Raw genomic sequence first — 19,412 nt, 5'->3', positions numbered from 1 at the left:
ATGAAAGAAGTTGTCATGCTCGGTCTTGAAGCCTTGTTTGGGTGCTGAGAAGGCTGTACTGGAGATCCTTTTTCTGAGTTTCTTGATCTTTTCTTGAAGATCTTCAAGAGCTGTTACAATGGCTCTGATACCATAAAAGAGTTTGAATAATTTCTCATTAATTCTCTTTGTTGTTACACTTTGGGGGTAATATACTAGCATGCAGTGTTCTCTAATTGATGTAACAGTAAGTCTAACTACAGATAAGCTGGAGTTAGGAGGTTGAGAGCTGTCTGGATTCAGTTGGATGTGGGTTTTGCTGAGATATTATATGACTGTTACCAGTGGCCAGAAATTTACCATTGCAAAACCGGCTGAGAGCATCTGCATAAAATTTCTTCAAGCTCTCTTTGCTTGAAAATTAACTTGTACTATATGCCCCATAGGAATTAATGAGACCAAGTTGATTACCGTAGCTCTTGTTACGGGCAAGAACAAGGGTGATGGGACTCCAAAGTCGAAAATCCCTTGGTTATATTTCTTGCTTTGTTCCTCATCACCTACCTTGCTTGTGACATTAAATCCAAATGTGGAAATGCCAATGAACTTCAGCAGTATTCAGCCAATTCAAAAATTAAGTTTGAGAGTCCCTTAATTGTCCACATCCTCTGATTGTTCCACTATCTTTGGGTTGTTTCTCCAGCTAACATAAACTCGAGACAATGGTGCCCATAGGCCCCAAGGAAAAGATCGAAATATGTACAGTAAAAACCAGGGGCCATACAATTTGCTTAATAAATTCATGACTTCATAACTATAATACTAATGATTCCATGAATGGACAAACCTTTGGGAAGATTGAAGCAGCTTGTATAGAAGTCCTCAACCAGTGTTCCATACCTAAAGTTCATCTGCACATTGTAGAAAACACAAATCAGAGAGTACTCTCTTCTCCATTATTCTGTTTCTGCTGTTTTACTTGTTCTACCTCAAGAGGAGGGCTTCCACTCCCTCATCTACTGCACCAATGCTTCCAAGAAGCATGAATCAAGCAGCTTCATTTCTCTCCCTAGTAAGTCCTCTATCTCCTTCTCTTTCTCATGTTTGTGCAGATTGCTTTTATAATTTGGTATGAATTTGTGTAATGATATCTTTATATTCTGATGTTTCTGTAGTCATGTGAGATCGATTTGAAGGGAGAGCTCAAAGGCAAGCTTCCAACAATCTTGTTTGATGAAGAATTGAAGGCAAGGGACTCACAGTAAGTTTTCGTAAGATTGTGATGGTCATATAATTATTTGGCTCCACTTTTAGATAACCAGATGATTGTTTACCACTTCACATATTATAACATTAGAAATTTTTTTTATCAAGTTTGCCTATTGCAGCATGACTTGAATTGAATCTAATTAATGGAACTTCTGAAAATTTCACAGATGTTGTGTTTGCCTGGGAGAATTCGAAATCAAAGAGGAGTACACCTTACACCAGATTCCGTCGTGCAAACATGAGTTTCCTGCGGACTGCATATACCACTGGCTTCGTACAAACTCTACTTGTCCCATCTGTCGCTGCTCTGTCTTTCCCAATACCAAAGGAGGCAATCCAGTGGCCCCTGTTCACAGCAACAAGAAGAAAACATTGGTGTTAGGTTGGATATCTCTGATTCTTCCAGTGGACAGCAGATGGTACCAACAGACGGATCTTCTAGCTCGAGTTTAAGAGAGCCTGGCAGATCGTCTGAGTTGCCCACTTGCATGGACAGTGAAATGGGTTATCGGGACCAAGAATCAATTGTTCTTCACATTGAAACACACTCAGAAATCTGAGGGAAGTTGAGTGGAGTAGTTTAGAGATTGATTGCTAGTTTATTAATATCATCAGGGAGTACAAGGTAACGTAAACAGTACAGACTAGAACTCGAAAACAATTCTATAGAGACAAGTCAAAATGCCATAGAGGATGCTGAGTAGAGAGCCCATGCTAGAACTACAGAAATCACAGTGATTTTCAGAGGCAATTTCCCTTGGTCTCTCCTCCAGGCCATGGCTTCATATACTGGACAGCAGTTCACCACTGCAAAACCAGCCAAGAACATTTGAAGAAACACATCTTCTATGCTTCTTTGCCTGCAGGCTTTTGCGAAGCCGGTTAGGAATGCGACAAAGTTGATTATTGCTGCTGTGGTTAGCGGCAAGAAAATCGGGGATGGGACTCCAAACTCAAAGATCCCCTTCTGGTATCGCTTGCTTTGTTCTTCTTCAACCACCTTGCTCGTCACATTAAACCCAAATGTGGAAATGCCAACATACTTCAGCAAGTACTCAACCAACCCGAACGTGAAACTCGATAGTCCCCTCATAATCCACGCCCTCTGGTGGTTCCACCACCTCTGTGTCGGCCTGCCGGATAATAGAAACTCAAGATAGTCTTGTCCATAGGCTCCAAGGAAAAGAACCACATATAACAAAAACCAAGGATCTGATATCTGTAAAACCATGTTGAGTTTTCTTAGTTGAAATCGACTCAATATTATAATGCTAATGGATGCATAGATGGGCATACCTTTGGGAATATTGAGGCAGAATTGAGCAGAGCTAGCTGGGGGAGAAAGGCATAGATGGTGACTGGAATCGCCCAAATCGCCCAGAAGGTATAATGGGCAAAACATAACCCTGAAAGGAGGCTTATCGATTGGACTCCAAAGGTGATTGGGCTATATCTGGAGAAGGCAACTTCAAGAAGGCCAACTGACCATCTCATGGTTTGATTCAGAAAATCATGGAGGTTGATGGGTGACTTCCCTAGAAATGCAGGCCTTTTAGGATTACAATAAATGGACTTCCATCCTTCACATTGCAGCAGACAGCTTGTGTACAAGTCCTCAACCAAAGTGCCATACCTAAAGCCCATCTGCAAATTGTAGAAAACAAAAAATGAATCCAAATTTGTGCTCAAAAACTGGTGTTCCTACAAGGGTTTTGTTTGTTTTCCTCACGAAAATGCAAGTTAGTACAAGTAACTAAGCCTACCTTTCTGCCCCATTTGGTTTGGTTCTCATACTTGCAGCCTGCGACATGGTGTGCCATTGCCAAAACCTCTCTAGACTTGATTGAATGGCTAACCTGCCGACCCTGGTTCATTTCTGGGGTTTCAGATGGGCAACCATAGAAGACTCTTCGCCGGAAAAAACCTCCAGAACCTGCATGTATGGGGCCGGCTAGCCCATCCATTCCAGGCATATGAACTTCAAACACATGCCTCATTTCACCACCATAGATATCATTCTTGTTGATCCCATGGAAAACCTGAGGAAACTGAATGTACCCTAGTTTTGGATCCATGGAAGGATCTAAAAGGTAGCACAGCGCCCGCAGAGGCGTTTGTGGATCGTTGGAGTACATGTCGCTATCCAGGGTTAGGATCACTGGTGCATTTGTCATGGTGGCTGATACTCGGAGCTTCAAAATTTAAACAAAATTGGCATATGCATGATGATAGGCGATTCTGGTTGATTAAAAGGAAAAAAACATAGACAGTGGGGGTGACAAAAATTGATGTGGATTTGTATTGAAACATGAGCTCTAAATCTTACCAGGACGTTAAGGGCACCAGCCTTGAAATTGTGGGGAGAATCTGTGCTTTTCTCTCTGGAGATGTACACAAGGTTTGGCATCCCATGGCCAGTGGCATCGTTGTCTTTGCCATATTCTAACAGTACCTGTTTTCAGGGCTTGTAGGAATGCATTTCGTTACATTTGCTGCTGAAAATGTATAGAGATCAATGTAGATTCTACTAAATATAGGTGATTAATTTTCATTAAAGATATTTAAAAGAATATTGATTAAAATATTCTTTTAAATATTTTAATCAATATTTAAAATGTTGATTAAAATATTAAAGATAGGTGAAAAGTGCATTTGCTGCTGAAAATGCACTTTTCGTTACATGCGAAAAGTGCATCCTATAACAAATATGTACAAGTAAAAGTGCATCCACACAAAATTGATATTGAAAATGCATGTGGTAGGATAGTGAATCTACACAAGATTGAGGTCCAAATCCCAACTCTTTAGGGGGCCTTGTAGATATTAATTATAATTTTTTTTTCACAATGAGTGAAGTGAATTCTTTAACCTTTTCACCTTTTAAGGTGGATTTGTCACATGGAATATGAATGAGCATAAGAATAAAAATGAGAGAGAAATCCACATACCGTTTGGAAAAGAGAAATCTAAATCATCATCATATGAGTGATCGATTTTAGCTTTCATGAAAATTAGTTTTTGATTTCTCATTTTTGTTTCTAATAAGTCATTCAAACACGAAACTAGATAAGAAATAAGATATATTTCATATTAAAATCTCTTATTCAATGTTTGAAATATGTTTTAAGTTAAAGAAAATCTTTAATCAAATTTTGTATGATTATGTTCATTAGCAAAGCTCATTAAGGCCAAAAGGGGCACTTGTTTTCCTTGAAGAGGTTGAAAAAAAATGATTAATTGATGATTTTAAAATTGTAAATCTAATCATTTTTCATGTTTAAATTGAAAAAGTAATCAATTTTTTATATAAATATCTTTGGGATAAAATTAAAAGGAATGAAATCATCATCATTTTGGAAAACTAACTCTTCACCTTTTTTTTTAACTTAAAAAAAATTCATTTTAGACAAAAATACCCTCATATTTTTCTTGCAAAAATAACAATTTTTTTAAAAAATATATATGTAAATAATAAAAATATTGAAGGGTATTTATGTAAAAGATAGGTTACTTTTTAAGTTAAAAAATGGAAGATTTTAGTTTTATAAATTTGAGATCTTTTCATTCCTTCCACTACCTTCCAACTTTTGTATTATCTTGGAAAGACTTTTAAAAGAAAATGTTACTTTTATATAAAAAAAAAAAAGGTGAGAGTATTTTCTTTAAAATATGTCATTTTTTAGACTTAAAAAAAATTGAGGATTAATTTTAGAAAATTGAGATTATTTCATTTCTTTTAATCAAATAACCGTTGAAAAAAATGAAGCATAGAAATAGGGTGTAGCTAGCTACAATTGATAAGTGACATAGATAAGACAAGAATGTTTTCACTTTTTATCGTGAGACTATGTTTGAATCCTAGAGAATTTAAAGAAAAGAAAATAAAATAAAAAAGTAAAAAAAAAAAAAAGTAAAGAAAATTAAAGGATTGATTTAAAATTAATATATTATTTTTATATATTACTTCAAATTCATTTTATTTGTTTTTTCTCTTTTATATAAATATTAAATAATTTAAAAATATATTAATTTTTAACTAATTTTAATTATATTTAATTTTCTTTCATATTTTTCATTTTGAAACAAAATATGAAAAATTATCATCCTTAAGGATTTTTTTTCCATTTCTTAATATTTTTGGGAACTAAATATAACTTAAATGAAAAGAAGTATTATATATGAATATCTCTCATTTTTATAACAAATACGGACCTACATCTAATAGGTAGTAGAAAAATCAAAAGAGTTCATCAAAAAGGGTGATGACAAGAGTTTTTTACTTGATATCAACTAATTAGGCCTTCTTTAAAGATTTTATGAATAATGTTTTTTTTTTATATATATATATATTACTATATTTTTAATTAATAACCAATTATGCAATTTAATAAAGATAAATCATCAAATACCAATTTTCCTAAAAATTTAATTTTGCAAGATTTGGACTCAATATATAGATATCATGCTCCTTAACACCTTAATGTACTATTCTCGATATTCCATGTATACATCCAAATTTAATCATGAACTTCTTAATCTCTAACCAACAAATTTCTATTTGTAAGGACAATTGAATGACATGTTGAGTAGTTTAATATTACTAAGTTTTGTGATCGATAATGTACAAGTGAAGTTTGGAGTTGAAGAACAACCTTTGGAAATATTTGAATATATAAAATTCTCAATTACAAGTCTTGCATCTTCTAATATGATTTATCCATATTTTAAAGAATCACAAATACCTTAAAAATATCATAATTATCCTTATATTAAACAAAACCATTTCTAAAATACAACTTGCAAATATAAAATTTAATGATCCTTCATCCATTATTTCTTCTTTTACTCTTGGCTTACATATAGTTGACTCCAGCCGGCCCCCAGCCAACCATAAAGTATTCTACCACTATATATATATATATAACTGAGAGAATCAGTCACCACATCTCAAAATGCCATGGAAGATGCTAATAATCAATAAAGAGCCCAGGCTAGAACAATTGAGATCAATGTGATCTTCACTGGTAATTTTCCTTCATCAGTCCTCAACACCATGGCTTCATATATGGGCCAGCAGTTCACTATTCCAAAACCAGCTAACAACATCTGCAGAAGAAGATCTTCAAGCCCTCCTTGTTTGAAGACTAGTGCAATTCCCTTTAGGAATGAGGCCAAGTTGATTATGGCTGCTGTTGTTGGTGGCAAGAACAAGGGTGATGCAACTCCAAACTCGAAGATCCCTTCCTTGTATCTCTTGCTTTGCTCCTCTTGAACCACCTTGCTTGTCACATTAAACCCAAAAGTCGAAATCCCCATGGACTTCAGGAAGTATTCAATCCACCCAAATGGGAAACTTGAGAGTCCTCTCATCATCCACATTCTCTGATTGTTCCACCACCTTAGTGTTGTCCCCCCAGATAATATGAACTCCAGATAATCTTGTCCATAGGCTCCAAGGAAAAGGAATACATTGACGAAAAACCAAGGATCTGAGACCTGCAAAACCATGTGGATTTTCTTGCTAAATATCATTTCTATTGGTAATCATGTATACATAATTATAATACCATGGATGAGATACATACCTTTGGGAAGATTGAGGTGGAATTGAGCAGAGCCAGCTGGGGGAGAAAGGCATAGATAGTAAGGGGAACCGACCAAAAAGGCCAGAAGGCATAATAAGCAAAACCTAACCCTGACAGAAGGTTTATGAACCGGACTCCATAGATGATGGGGTTATGTTTGCAGAAGACTACTTCAAGGAGGCCAACCGACCAACGCATAGTTTGATTCAGCGAGTCATGGAGGTTGAGGGGTGAATTTCCCAGAAATGCAGGCCTTTTAGGTTTGCAGTTAATGGATTTCCATCCCTCACATTGCAGCTGATAGCTCGTGTGCAAGTCCTCAACCAAAGAACCATACCTAAAGCCCATCTGCACATTGTATAGAAACCAAAAATAGTATCCAAATATGTTCTCCAAAAGTGGTACTCCTACCTCGACTTCGGTTCAAGTGACCATCAGCATACCTTGGTGCCCCATTTGGTTTGGTTCTCAAAATTGCAGCCTGCAACATGGTGAGCTATTGCTAAAACTTCTTTGGACCTGATCGACTTCCTCGTCAGTTGATCCTGGTTCATTTCTGGGGTTTCTGATGAGCCACCAAAGAAAATTTTTCGCCGGAAAAAACCTCCAGAACCTACATGTTGAGGGCCTGCCAATCCATCCATTCCGGACAATTGAACTTGATACACATGCCTTAGTTCATCATCATAGATATCACTCTTATTGATCCCATGGAAGATCTGCGGAAACTGAACATACCCAAGTTTTGGATCCATTGAAGGGTCTAAAAGATAGCACAGCACGCGAAGAGGTGTCTGTGGATCATTGGAGTACATGTCGCCATCTAGGGTCAAGATCACTGGTGCGTTTGTCATGGTGGCTGATACTCGAAGCTTCAAATACATATAATTAATTAAACAAAATTATAATATGAAGAATATGCAATGAGGCTAACAAAAAAAATGCACATTTCTATTGAACGATCAACCATAAGTAATCTTTAAGTCATTAAAGCCCTTACTAGGACGTTAAGGGCACCGGCCTTGAAGTGATGTGGGGAATCCATTCTTTTCTCTCTAGAGATGTATACGAGGTTTGGCATGTCATGGCCAGTGATGTCCTTGTCTTTGCCACGCTCTAGTAAAACCTGTTTATATCATTACACTTGTTCAGGACATAAAAAAATATAAATGAAAAAAATATCCCTCTTAATTTGCTTCCATTAAAAGGAGTAAAGTGGTTTTTCATTAAGATATATAATAGAATTTTGCAGCATGTATAGGATGACAGGCTCCATTAAGAACACAAACCTGAATCACAGGAGGATGATTCTGAGGTGTAAATTCATCAGTCCATCTGCTGAAAGCTTCGATTTCTCTTTGATCAGGGATATAATCGTTGCTAATGCTTCCTCTCTTGACCACATTCTCCACTCTATCTCTCATCCTCTCGTACATCGACTGCATCATTATCAATAATGAATCATTTTGATTATTCTGCTATACCTTTGATTTCAAATGATTTTCCATCAAATATTACTGTTTATGGTCTTTTGTAAAATAAGGATATTTTAAACTGATGGTAATTGCTCAACTAATCTATTTGATCTTATTCAGAAAAAATGAATTTTTTTTAAGGAACCCACTTCACATAAAACCAACAAATGCCTACAAAAATACATTTGGTTAAGCTTTGATATAACCCAGGTTTGGCTCTTCTGATTCTCGAACAGATGTTCCTATTAGGTTTGGTTTAGGCAGAAAGCTAGTGACATGGAAGTTTTGAATGGTAGGCAATTAAAATGTCAAAAATGACCCTATTGTTGTTGGCCTATGCTGGTTGGAACTTGGATATATAATGGACACCATAAACCAAAAAGAAAATAATAAAATAAAAAAAAGTAAAAAACCAGAAGGAAAATGAAGAAGGACACCTCTCTTATCTTGGCTGTAAGAGAAACCCATTATGTCACGTTTGTTCGACTAAATATCTAATGGGATAAGATAGGAAATGAAATATGATATCCTATGTTTGCTACGGGAGAGAATAAATAATTTAATTATTTAATTATTTTTTATGTCATTTTTACACAAAATATGTTGGGGAGAAATTTTATGACTTTCTAAGGAGGTCACATTTGTCTGTGCATTTATTCAACGAATTTAATTTTTAGTCAGCACACTTCAAGGATTTTTGGCCCAACTTGAGGTGATTTAAAATTAAAAAGTAGAAATGTAGATGTGAGTTGGCCTAAAAAATATTCCCTATTTAGACTCTCTTAGCCACGTAGATATCCATGTTGGTTGAGGTACTCTTGTTTTCTTTCAAAAAAAGGTCAACATGATGTTAAGTAAAAATGATGTGTCTCTTCTTGATTCAACTAAGGAACTAATGGAGCAAACAATGAGAAAATTAATCAAGTCCCCATATCTTAGAATGCTATCGAAGATGTTAAGTAAAGAGCCCATGCTAGAATAATTGAGATCAATGTGAACTTCACTGGGATCTTTCCTCCGTCGGTCCTCAACAGAATGGCTTCATATATTGGCCAGCAATTTACCGTCGCAAAACCTGCTAAGAACATCTGTAGAAGTATACCTTCAAGCCTTCCTTGTGTGAAGATTTGGGCAATGCCCCATAGGAAAGAGATGCAGTTGATTATGGCGGCTGTTGTCATTGGCAATAACAAGGGTGATGAGACTCCAAACTCGAACAGCCCTTGGTCGTATCGCTTGCTTTGTTCCTCTTCAACAGTCTTGTTTGTGACACTAAATCCAAATGTGGAAATGCCAATGGTCTTCAGTAAGTATTCCACCAATCCAAACATCATGCTTGAGAGCCCTCTCATCATCCACACCCTCTGATCATTCCACCACTTTTGGATTGATCCTCCAGACAACATAAACTCAAGACAATTTTGTCCATAGGCTCCAAGGAAAAGAAATAGACGCAAGAAAAACCAAGGGTCTGAGGCCTGCATGTAAGACCATACAATTCCTCATTAAGCATCAATTATTTCAATTGATCATTATTTATAATTACAATACTAATTGATCAATTACTGCATATATGGGGATGCATACCTCTGGGAAGATTGAGACACACTTGAGGAGAGCTAGCTGAGGTAGAAAGGCATAGATGGTAACTGGAATGGACGAAATAGGCCATAATGCCATGTGCCCATAACATAATCCTGTGAGAAGGTTTATGGAACGGGCTCCAAAGGTGACAGGGCTATGCTTGCAAAATGCCACTTCAAGGAGTCCCACACACCATCTTACGGTTTGATTCAACATGTCATTGAGATTGATAGGCGCCTTTCCCAGAAATGCAGGCCTTTTGGGATTGCAGAAAATGGACTTCCATCCTTCACAATGAAGTCGATAGCCTGTGTATAAGTCCTCAACCAATGATCCATACCTAAATCCCATCTGCACAATGTAGAAAATCCATCTCCTAAACGTGTCCCAAAAGCGGCATTCTTGTTATTTGTTTGAGTATTTTTAAATTTTTGTTTTCTCTATTTATGAGGGGAGAAATTTAAACTACACATGAGAAACAAGAGCTTACCTTGGAGCCCCAACTGGTTTGATTTTCATAATTGCAGCCCGCAACATGGTGTGCTAGTGCTAAAACTTCTTCGGACTTGATTGACTTGCTAACTAGAAGATCAGGGTTCAGTTGTGGGGAGGAGCCACCAAGGAAGACTTGTCTGCGGAAAAAACATCCTGTACCTATATTTGTAGGCCCTACCAATCCATCCATCCCAATTAGAACAATTTCACTCTGTCTAGATTCAGCACCATAAGTATCATTCTTGTTGATCCCATAGAACATCTGAGGGAACTGAACAAATCCGAGTTTTGAATCTATACAAGGGTCTAAGAGAAAACACAGTGCACAAAGAGGCGTTTGCGAATCATTTGAGTACATGTCGCTGTCTAGGGTCAGGAGTATTGGTGCATTGGTCATGGTTGCTGATACTCGAAGCTTCAAAATGTAAACAAATTGTTTTATATATGTAAGCAAGGGCGATTCAGAAACATAAAAATGAAGAATGAGATTAAATGGAGACATAATTCCTCAACAAAAAATGGCTTATGGGTCATTAGCTATGCTCAATTACCAGGACATTAAGAGCACCGGCCTTGAAATGATGGGGCAAATTCATGTTTTTCTCTCTGGACGCATAGACAAGGTTGGGCATTGTATGGCCGGTTATGTCTTTATCTCTGTCGGCCTCTAACAAAACCTGCGTCCCTCAATGTACCAATATTACATATGTATCAGTAGGTGCCTTGGTTGTGATTCCTTATACCTATTAGTACTAGGCTAACAAAGCAAACCTGAACAACAGCAGGATGATCTCGAGGCGTAAATCCATCAGCCCATCTGCTGAAGGCTTCAGATTCTGCCTCATTTGTGATATAATCAGGCAAAATGCTCCCCCTCTTGACCACATTCTCCACCCTAGCTCTCATTCTCTCATACATCATCTACAAATATTTAGGTTATTTTTGGTTTCTGGAAATTGAGAAAAAAATGCGAGCGGACTAAAATAAAGAAGAAAAATGGAAAAAAGAAAAAGTGAAAAAAATAAAAATAAATTTAAAATCAATATATTATTTTTATATAGTATTCTAAGCTTATTTCATTTATTTTAACATAAACATTTTGAAATTTACGAAAGAGCAAACCTTAAAAGGGATGGAAAAGGGAACATTTTACCTTTTCCATGGATTGAACAACACGATAGTACAGCTCATGTATCTTACCTTAATTTGAGCGGTCTCAGGAGACCATGAGGGACTGGATCTAAAATAGGCCTCGGGACACCTTTCTAAAATCTTATTCTTTCTACAATAGGGTAACCAGTGGGTGGCAAACCTAGCAGCCTCTATGAAGGCAAAGAGAGTCAGCTGAGAACCTCCATCATCAGAGACATACACTGACAGCTTCTCCGGGGGATAATCATAAGCCATTACCGATAAAGTTGTGTTCACCACACACATAGGTGGCTCCTTGTATGGATCGGCAGTGCATATAAAGACATCCAACCCTGGATAATCACTCTGCTTGACATAATGTTGAAGGTGTTCGATGAAAACCCGACTCTCAGTTGGACACATGCGGAAGGCCTGTGAAGTTGCTGATAAGGATATACAATCAAGTTGAGAAAGTCAAGGGAGAAAATCAAGGGATTTCCAAGTTTGAATATTTTGGAATATTTGTAGTTATACCATTTATTTGTATAGTTACTCAATTTATTTTGTTTCCTATTTCTTTGTAATTAGTTTCCTATTTTCGTGCTCATGCAATCTGTATATATACTAACCATATCAATGAGAATCACAAGTAATAATTCTTCAATTTCTCTCTTCCAAAAATCCTTTATGGTATCAGAGCAAAGGTTTGTTCTTTAATTTTTTTTTTCCCAGCCACGTTCTTCAATCTTCAGCAAGCCTTTCATCCTCCTCATTCCAATGGCCACTGAGAATTCTCAACTCATCATTCCTAATGCCCAGGAACCCACAAAACCACTAACCATGATTACTATCCATAACTCCATTAAACTCACACCCACCAACTATCTTTCTTAGAAAATCCAAATGGAAGCCATTCTCATCGGCTATGATCTACAAAAATTCATTGATGGGTCCCACCCTGCTCCTCCAACCACCATCACCACCAATAATGTTGTCTCTACTAACCCTGCATACCAAACATGGCTACGTCAAGACAAACTATTATTTGGAGCCCTTGTCAGCACTCTCTCATCTACTCTAGATCCTCTCATCACTCAATCAAAAACCTCTTATGAAGCCTGACAAATATTGGCCAACACCTATGCTCGCCCATCTCGTGGCCATATCAAGCAACTCAAAGACCATCTTAAAAACATCACCAAAGGTTCTCAGTCCATTAAAACCCGGGCCGATGAACTTGCTGCTCTTGGTAAGCCTCTTGACCAAGAAGATCTGATTGAAAAAGTACTTGAAGGCCTTGATGAAAATTATCAGTCCATCATTGATGCTGTCAACGGTCGTGATTCCACCATCTCTTTTGATGAACTCCATGAAAAACTCATCAACAAAGAATTGTCTCTCCGCAACAAGATAAGCCCCTCACCCCTACCGGCATCTGCTCATGCCACCAATGTTTGCTTCACTCCATGGTCTGTCACCAATCGCACTCCTCGGCTCCCTAGGTCCACATCCGCACCCACTCAAGGTATTATAAGAAATTCTCCCACCAACACCCGCGACAACCGTTCTCCTGCTCGTCCATTCCTTGGTCGCTGCCAATGGTGCAGTACTCAAGGTCATGTAGTCTCCCGCTGTCCTCTTTTCCGACAACAGTTTCCGCAGGTGCAGCCACCTTCTCGTCCCGGCAATTCATCACAATCTCGACCACCAGCTCCCTGGCAAGCTCAAGCAAATGTTACAACCACCATTCCCCCCAACACCACATGGCTACTTGATAGTGGAGCCTCACATCATGTCACCACTGACCTACACAATCTTGCTCTCCACAGTCCTTTTGATGGCACAGATGAAATTATGATCGGCGATGACTCTGGTCTCCCCATATCTCACACTGGTTCCACTTCTCTTACCACTCCCTCTCATTCCTTTACTCTATCTAATGTTTTATGTGTTCCTACCATGAAACGTAATCTTATTTCTATTTCTCAATTTTGCAAGTCTAACAATACTTCCATTGAGTTCTTACCCTCTTCTTTTCATGTGAAGGATCTGCACACGGGGGCAATTCTTTTGCAGGGTCGAACTAAGGATGGTGTGTATGAATGACCACTCTCCACTACCCAGTCACGTCCTCTAATTGCGTTTTCTAGTGTCAAGACCACTTTGTCCGAGTGGCATCATAGGCTCGGTCATCCTTCTTTGTCAATCTTAAAAAATATCATGTCTTCATTTCATTTAGATGTCTCTCGTCCGTCCAATTTCAATTTTAATTGTAATTCGTGTCAATGCAATAAAAGTCATAAATTACCATTTTCTACTTCTACTCTCTCTACCTCTTCCCCTCTTGAAGTTATATTTACTGATATATGGACATCACCAGTCTACTCTACTGATAACTTTAAATACTATGTCATCGTTGTCGACCATTTTACAAAATATATCTGGCTTTATCCCCTCAAACGCAAATCCGACACGCATGATGTCTTTGTGCGCTTTAAGGCCCTAGTCGAAAAATTCTTTAACCGTCCAATTATAACTCTCTACTCTGACAATGGGGGGGAATATCAAGCTCTCTCCTCATTCTTAACAATCAACGGGGTCTCACACCTTACTTCTCCACCTCACACTCCTGAACACAATGGGTACTCTGAACGTCGTCATCGTCACATTGTCGAAACGGGTCTTTCTCTACTTACCCATGCATCCATGCCTCTATCATATTGGCCTTTTGCCTTTTCTACTGCCGTCTACCTCATCAATCGTCTTCCTACACCGACTCTAAACCACATCTCACCATATTTCAAACTCTTTGGCACATTCCCTAACTACTCCAAACTTCGAAGCTTTGGATGTCTCTGCTATCCTTGGCTTCGCCCATACACATCCCACAAACTCGAGTCTCGTTCCTCCTCTTGCGTCTTTGTCGGGTACTCTCCCACTCAAAGTGCCTATCTATGTCTTGACACATCCACCGCTCGTCTATACACTTCCCGTCATGTCCGCTTTGTTGAGTCAATCTTTCTCTTTGTCACTTCTCATACTTCTCTTCCTCGCGCCACTTCATCCACCATCTCTGAATGGTGCTCTATCACTTTACCAGTCGTGGCCACACCATCCGTGAATGTCGGCTCTGCTCCCCCATCAAGTCTGCTCACTCCTACCGCACCAAGCCAATCCCAAGACCCAAGCCAAAATAATACCACCTGTGCCACACCTACACCAGAGCCTGACAGCCATTCCAGTGTGCTCGTACCAGAAACCAAGTGCGACTGTGCCAATAACCCACCCCTCCCGCCTACTCAAAATGACCCTAATCAACCACCCGACCTCTCACCCTCACCTCATGTCATAGTCACTAGCTCCAAACATAACATCCATAAACCAATTCAAAAGCTTAACCTCACAGCCCAACTCCAACAACCTACCCTTGAACCCACCACTGTTACCCAAGCCCTCAAGGACCCTAAGTGGCGACAAGCTATGTCTGCAGAGTTTGATGCTTTACTACGTAATGGGACATGGGACCTAGTGCCATCTCATCCCACTCAAAATTTGGTTGGTTGTAAGTGGATCTTTCGCACTAAATATTTACCTAATGGCTCCATAGACAGGTACAAAGCTCGATTGGTTGCTAAAGGCTTCCACCAACGCCCTGATATTGACTACTCTGAAACCTTCAGTCCCGTCATCAAACCTACCACTGTCCACCTTGTTCTCAGCCTTGCGGTCAGCCAGGGTTGGTCACTAAGACAACTTGATGTCAACAATGCCTTTCTTCAGGGCACTCTCACTGAGGATGTGTTTATGTCTCAACCACCGGGCTTCATTGATCGTGATCATCCTCATCATGTCTGCAAGCTACGCAAGGCTATCTATGGCCTCAAACAAGCCCCACGTGCCTGGTATCATGAGTTGCGCCAATTTCTTCTCCAATTTGGCTTCATCAATTCCATTGCCGATACCTCTTTGTTCATCTTCAATAACCATGACACCATTCTTTATCTGTTAGTCTATGTCGACGATATCATTATCACTGGGAATAATGTTGAAGCAGCGCAGACTTTCATTCAACAACTTTCTCAGCGTTTCTCTCTCAAGGACCTTGGCCCCCTGACATACTTCCTTGGAGTGGAAGTTACCTCCCACACCAATGGTCTTTTCCTCAGTCAACGCAAATACATTGTCGATCTACTTAACAGAACTCACATGACTGAAGCCAAGCCTGCTCCTACACCACTAGCAACTAGTCCAATTCTCACTTTACAATCAGGAACCCCACTATCTGACCCGACCGAGTATCGAACAGTGGTTGGTAGCCTCTAGTATCTCTCCCTCACTCGGTCGGACATTGCCTATACGGTGAACAAACTCTCTCAGTTTATGCATCAACCAACAAGTGACCACTGGAATGCAGTCAAGCGTCTGCTGCGGTATCTCTGTGGCACCTTAGACCACGGCATCACACTTCGTCGGACCTCCCCACTAGCACTTCATGCCTTTTCTGACTCTGATTGGGCAGGTAACAAAGATGATTTCACCTCCACCAATGCATACATAATCTATTTGGGTCACAACCCTATTTCTTGGAGCTCTAAGAAACAGCGAACTGTGGCTCGCTCTTCCACTGAGGCTGAATACCGATCGGTGGCCTCTACTGCTGCAGAAATTCGTTGGATTTGCTCTCTCCTCACCGAACTCGGTGTCACTCTTCCCTAACAACCAGTTATTTATTATGATAATGTTGGTGCAACAAATCTCTATTCCAATTCGGTCTTTCACTCGCGCATGAAACATGTTGCCCTCGACTATCACTTTATCCGAGAACAAGTTCAAAATGGTTTGCTACGAGTGTCCCACATCTCTGCCTCTAATCAACTCGCCGATGCTCTTACCAAACCTCTTGCTCGTCCTCAGTTTGACTCACTCAAGGCCAAGATTGGACTTGCTCCATGGCCGTCCATCTTGCGGGGACATGATAAGGATATACAATCAAGTTGAGAAAGTCAAGGGAGAAAATCAAGGGATTTCCAAGTTTGAATATTTTGGAATATTTGTAGTTATACCATTTATTTGTATAGTTACTCAATTTATTTTGTTTCCTATTTTTTTGTAATCAGTTTCCTATTTTCGTGCTCATGCAATCTGTATATGTACTAACCATATCAATGAGAATCACAAGTAATAATTCTTCAATTTCTCTCTTCCAAAAATCCTTTAGTTGCCCACATGAAAGCCAGCACTGCCATCAGCTAGAAGAATGAAGAGGGGGACCATGGAGGTGGAGTGCAGCACAGCAATGAGATGGTGATATAGCAGAGCCAAGATGGCACACAAGTATACACATGCAAAGACTCGGTTCGCCCAGGTCCGGGGCATGAGCACCCTTGTGTGAAGAGGAAGGCCTTTCGCTCTTGTCTCTTCCATTTTTTGGGGCGGATTGGTACTCTGTGTGCTGCCTCAATTGCTTGACAGTGGTTATCTTCTTATTTATCTCTATCTATACTGATAGAAAATATTATACCTTGGCCTGGCTTGCCTTGTCTCTTTTTGAAGAAAAGGAATATATTGAAGGCCTTGTTTCATTTCTTCGAATTCAAATGAAACTTGGCAGCTTATATTTGTCATTTTTTCTGTCGTTTTCTTACGTTTCTATAAGCACATCCTTATTATAATAGCTAACCACAAATAACCTGACGAAAAGTTCCAAGAAGACTGAGGTCAGTGCACATCTCTCAACATAAATATTAAATATTTCAGTGGACATCTTTCATAAAAAAAGAAAAAAAAAAGAAAATAAGAAAATAAGAACATCAGCCCTCAAGACCATGGCTTCATATATGGGCCAACAGTTCACCATTGCAAAACCAATTAACAACATCTGCAGAAGTAGAGCTTCAAGGCTTCCTTGCCTGAAGACTTGTGCAATGCCCAATAGGAAAGAGACCAAGTTGATTATCGCTGCTGTTGTTAGTAGCAAAAACAAGGGTGATGCGATTCCAAACTCGAACGTCCCTTTCTTGTATCGTTTGCTTTGTTCCTCTCCCACCGCCTTGCTTGTCACATTGAATCTGAATGTGGAAATGCCAATGGACTTGAGGATGTATTCAACCGACCCAATTGAGTAACTCGAGAGTCCCCTCATCAGCCATACTTTCTGATCGTTCCACCTCCTTTGAGTTGTCCCTCCAGATAATATTACCTCAAGGTAATCTTGTCCATAAGCTCCAAGAAAACAGAATATATATACAAAAAAACCAGGGATCTGGCATCTGCAAAACCATTCTAATTCTCTCAGTAAATATCAATGATACTATTAATCACTACTTGATTAACTATGATTCTAGTAAAAGCATAGATGGAGATACCTTTAGGAAGATTGAAACATAGTTAAGCAGAGCTAGTTGGGGGATAAAGGCATAAATAGTCATGGGAATTGACCAAATGGGTAAGAGGGAATAGTATGCAAAACATAGGCCACTAAGAAGGCTTATGGCACGGGTGCCATAGGTGATTGGGCTATATTTGCAGAAGGCCACTTCAAGGAGGCCCAACTGGCCAATTGTATCATTTGATTCAGAAAGTCATGGAGATTGATGGGTAATCTTCCAAGAAATGCAGGCCTTTTAGGATGTCAAAAAATGGACTTCCATCCCTCACATTGAAGCATGTAGCTAGTGTACATGTCCTCAACCAGTGACCCATACCTAAAGCCCATCTGCACATTATAGAAAACGCCAATTCCGGAACACAGAATTAATTAAACAAGTACTTCAGAAATGGCATCAATCCAATATCCCAGTAGTAACCAAGCCTACCTTGGTGCCCCATTGGGTCTGGCTCTCAAAATTGCAGCCTGCAACATGATGCGCCGATGATAAAACTTCCCTGGACTCGATCGACTTGTTCACTAGGTGATCCTGGTTCAGTTCAGAGGTTTCAGGCCATCCATTCCCGCGGGATGAATTTGAAATACATGCCTGGCTTCACCACCATAAATATCATTCTTGTTGATCCCGTAGAAGATCTGAGGAAACTGAACATAACGCAAGTTTCGGATCCATAGATGGGTCTAAGAGATAACACAGCGCACGAAGAGGTGTCTGTGGATCATTGGAATACATGTCGCTATCTAGGGTCAGGATCACTGTTGCATTAGTCATGGTGGCTGATATACGAAGCTTCAAAACATACAAACAAAAGTATTTGTATTTATAAACACATGGTTGATTCGGAACAATAATGGAAAGAAGAATTGGGTTGGGGGGACAGGGGGTGGTGTTGCAGGCACTTATTTTGAAAGATCAATCATAAAGCTGGATGGCCATTAGTCAACTTACCAGAACATCAAGAGCACCAGCCTTGAAATTGTGGGGTAACTTGATGCATTTCCCTCTGGATACATAAACAAGGTTGGGCATTGTACGGCCTGTGACATCCTCATCTTTGCCACACTCTTAACAAAACCTGTTCTCAATGCGTGCCCCATCATATTAGTACTAAATTAAAATCTTTTGCCTCCATTAGAGGCCTCCTTTTTTCTTTAGTTAAATGATCTATTGCCACGATATGGATTACCCATATATATATTTTTTTAACTAAAGTTCCAGTAATATAATAAACCTGAATCACTGCAGGATGATTCTGAGATGTAAATCCATCAGTCCATCTGCTGAAAGCTTCCAATTCCTGTTCGCTATTGATAATTCTCCCACTCTTAACCACAGTCTCCACTCTAACATCTCATGTTGTCGTACATCAGCTGCATCATAATTCAAGACTGATTTTGATTATTAACCTCTAAATAGTGTTGTATATGACTAATTCTTTCTCCTAATTTCAAATGTTGTAGAATAATTTGTAACTGTAGAATAGAGACTTCAGTCAATTGTTGACT

At 39.1% G+C, this 19,412-nt stretch overlaps 3 protein-coding genes and 1 pseudogene across 3 annotated transcripts in view; all 4 read right to left on the bottom strand.

The window, feature by feature from the left end:
• Positions 1-1,824: 1,824 nt before the first annotated feature.
• On the bottom strand, positions 1,825-3,800 carry LOC104881925 (cellulose synthase-like protein G3). Its single transcript, XM_059742602.1, has 4 exons — positions 3,575-3,800; positions 3,012-3,440; positions 2,545-2,892; positions 1,825-2,467 (listed from the first exon to the last, which is right to left on the bottom strand). The coding sequence occupies exons 1-4, from the start codon at positions 3,653-3,655 to the stop codon at positions 1,925-1,927; spliced, it is 1,401 nt and encodes a 466-aa protein (XP_059598585.1). The 5' UTR covers positions 3,656-3,800; the 3' UTR covers positions 1,825-1,924.
• A 2,198-nt stretch (positions 3,801-5,998) lies between these two features.
• Positions 5,999-19,412, bottom strand: part of LOC100244488 (cellulose synthase-like protein G3) — a 34,646-nt gene continuing 21,232 nt past the window's right edge. Inside the window, exons 2-6 of the mRNA XM_059742596.1 lie at positions 8,123-8,272; positions 7,834-7,959; positions 7,277-7,705; positions 6,834-7,181; positions 5,999-6,744 (exon numbers count right to left, since the gene is read on the bottom strand). Of these exons, the coding sequence (XP_059598579.1) occupies positions 6,223-6,744; positions 6,834-7,181; positions 7,277-7,705; positions 7,834-7,959; positions 8,123-8,272 (1,575 nt within the window). The 3' untranslated portion in view covers positions 5,999-6,222. The remainder of the gene's footprint in view (positions 6,745-6,833; positions 7,182-7,276; positions 7,706-7,833; positions 7,960-8,122; positions 8,273-19,412) is intronic.
• On the bottom strand, positions 9,159-16,968 carry LOC100267402 (cellulose synthase-like protein G3). The gene is made up of 8 exons (XM_059742584.1): positions 16,759-16,968; positions 12,885-12,914; positions 11,588-11,961; positions 11,159-11,308; positions 10,939-11,064; positions 10,383-10,802; positions 9,896-10,243; positions 9,159-9,786 (listed from the first exon to the last, which is right to left on the bottom strand). The coding sequence occupies exons 1-8, from the start codon at positions 16,940-16,942 to the stop codon at positions 9,244-9,246; spliced, it is 2,175 nt and encodes a 724-aa protein (XP_059598567.1). The 5' UTR covers positions 16,943-16,968; the 3' UTR covers positions 9,159-9,243.
• On the bottom strand, positions 17,237-19,305 carry LOC100263304 (cellulose synthase-like protein G3; annotated as a pseudogene).

Source organism: Vitis vinifera, chromosome 2, assembly GCF_030704535.1.
Source record: "Vitis vinifera cultivar Pinot Noir 40024 chromosome 2, ASM3070453v1".
In the NCBI taxonomy this organism is placed as follows: Eukaryota; Viridiplantae; Streptophyta; class Magnoliopsida; order Vitales; family Vitaceae; genus Vitis; species Vitis vinifera.
This window is presented reverse-complemented; position numbering and strand designations above follow the sequence as displayed.

Coding starts and splice junctions, on each gene's coding strand:
- LOC104881925 (XM_059742602.1), bottom strand. CDS start 3,655: ATGCCAAACCTTGTGTACATCTCCAGAGAGAAAAGCACAGATTCTCCC. Junction 3,441..3,574: donor CTGGTGCCCTTAACGTCCTG/GTAAGATTTAGA, acceptor TAAATTTTGAAG/CTCCGAGTATCAGCCACCAT. Junction 2,893..3,011: donor AAACCAAATGGGGCAGAAAG/GTAGGCTTAGTT, acceptor TACAATTTGCAG/ATGGGCTTTAGGTATGGCAC.
- LOC100267402 (XM_059742584.1), bottom strand. CDS start 16,942: ATGGAAGAGACAAGAGCGAAAGGCCTTCCTCTTCACACAAGGGTGCTC. Junction 11,962..12,884: donor GTTGATGAGTTTTTCATGGA/GTTCATCAAAAG, acceptor TATCCTTATCAG/CAACTTCACAGGCCTTCCGC. Junction 10,244..10,382: donor AAACCAGTTGGGGCTCCAAG/GTAAGCTCTTGT, acceptor TACATTGTGCAG/ATGGGATTTAGGTATGGATC.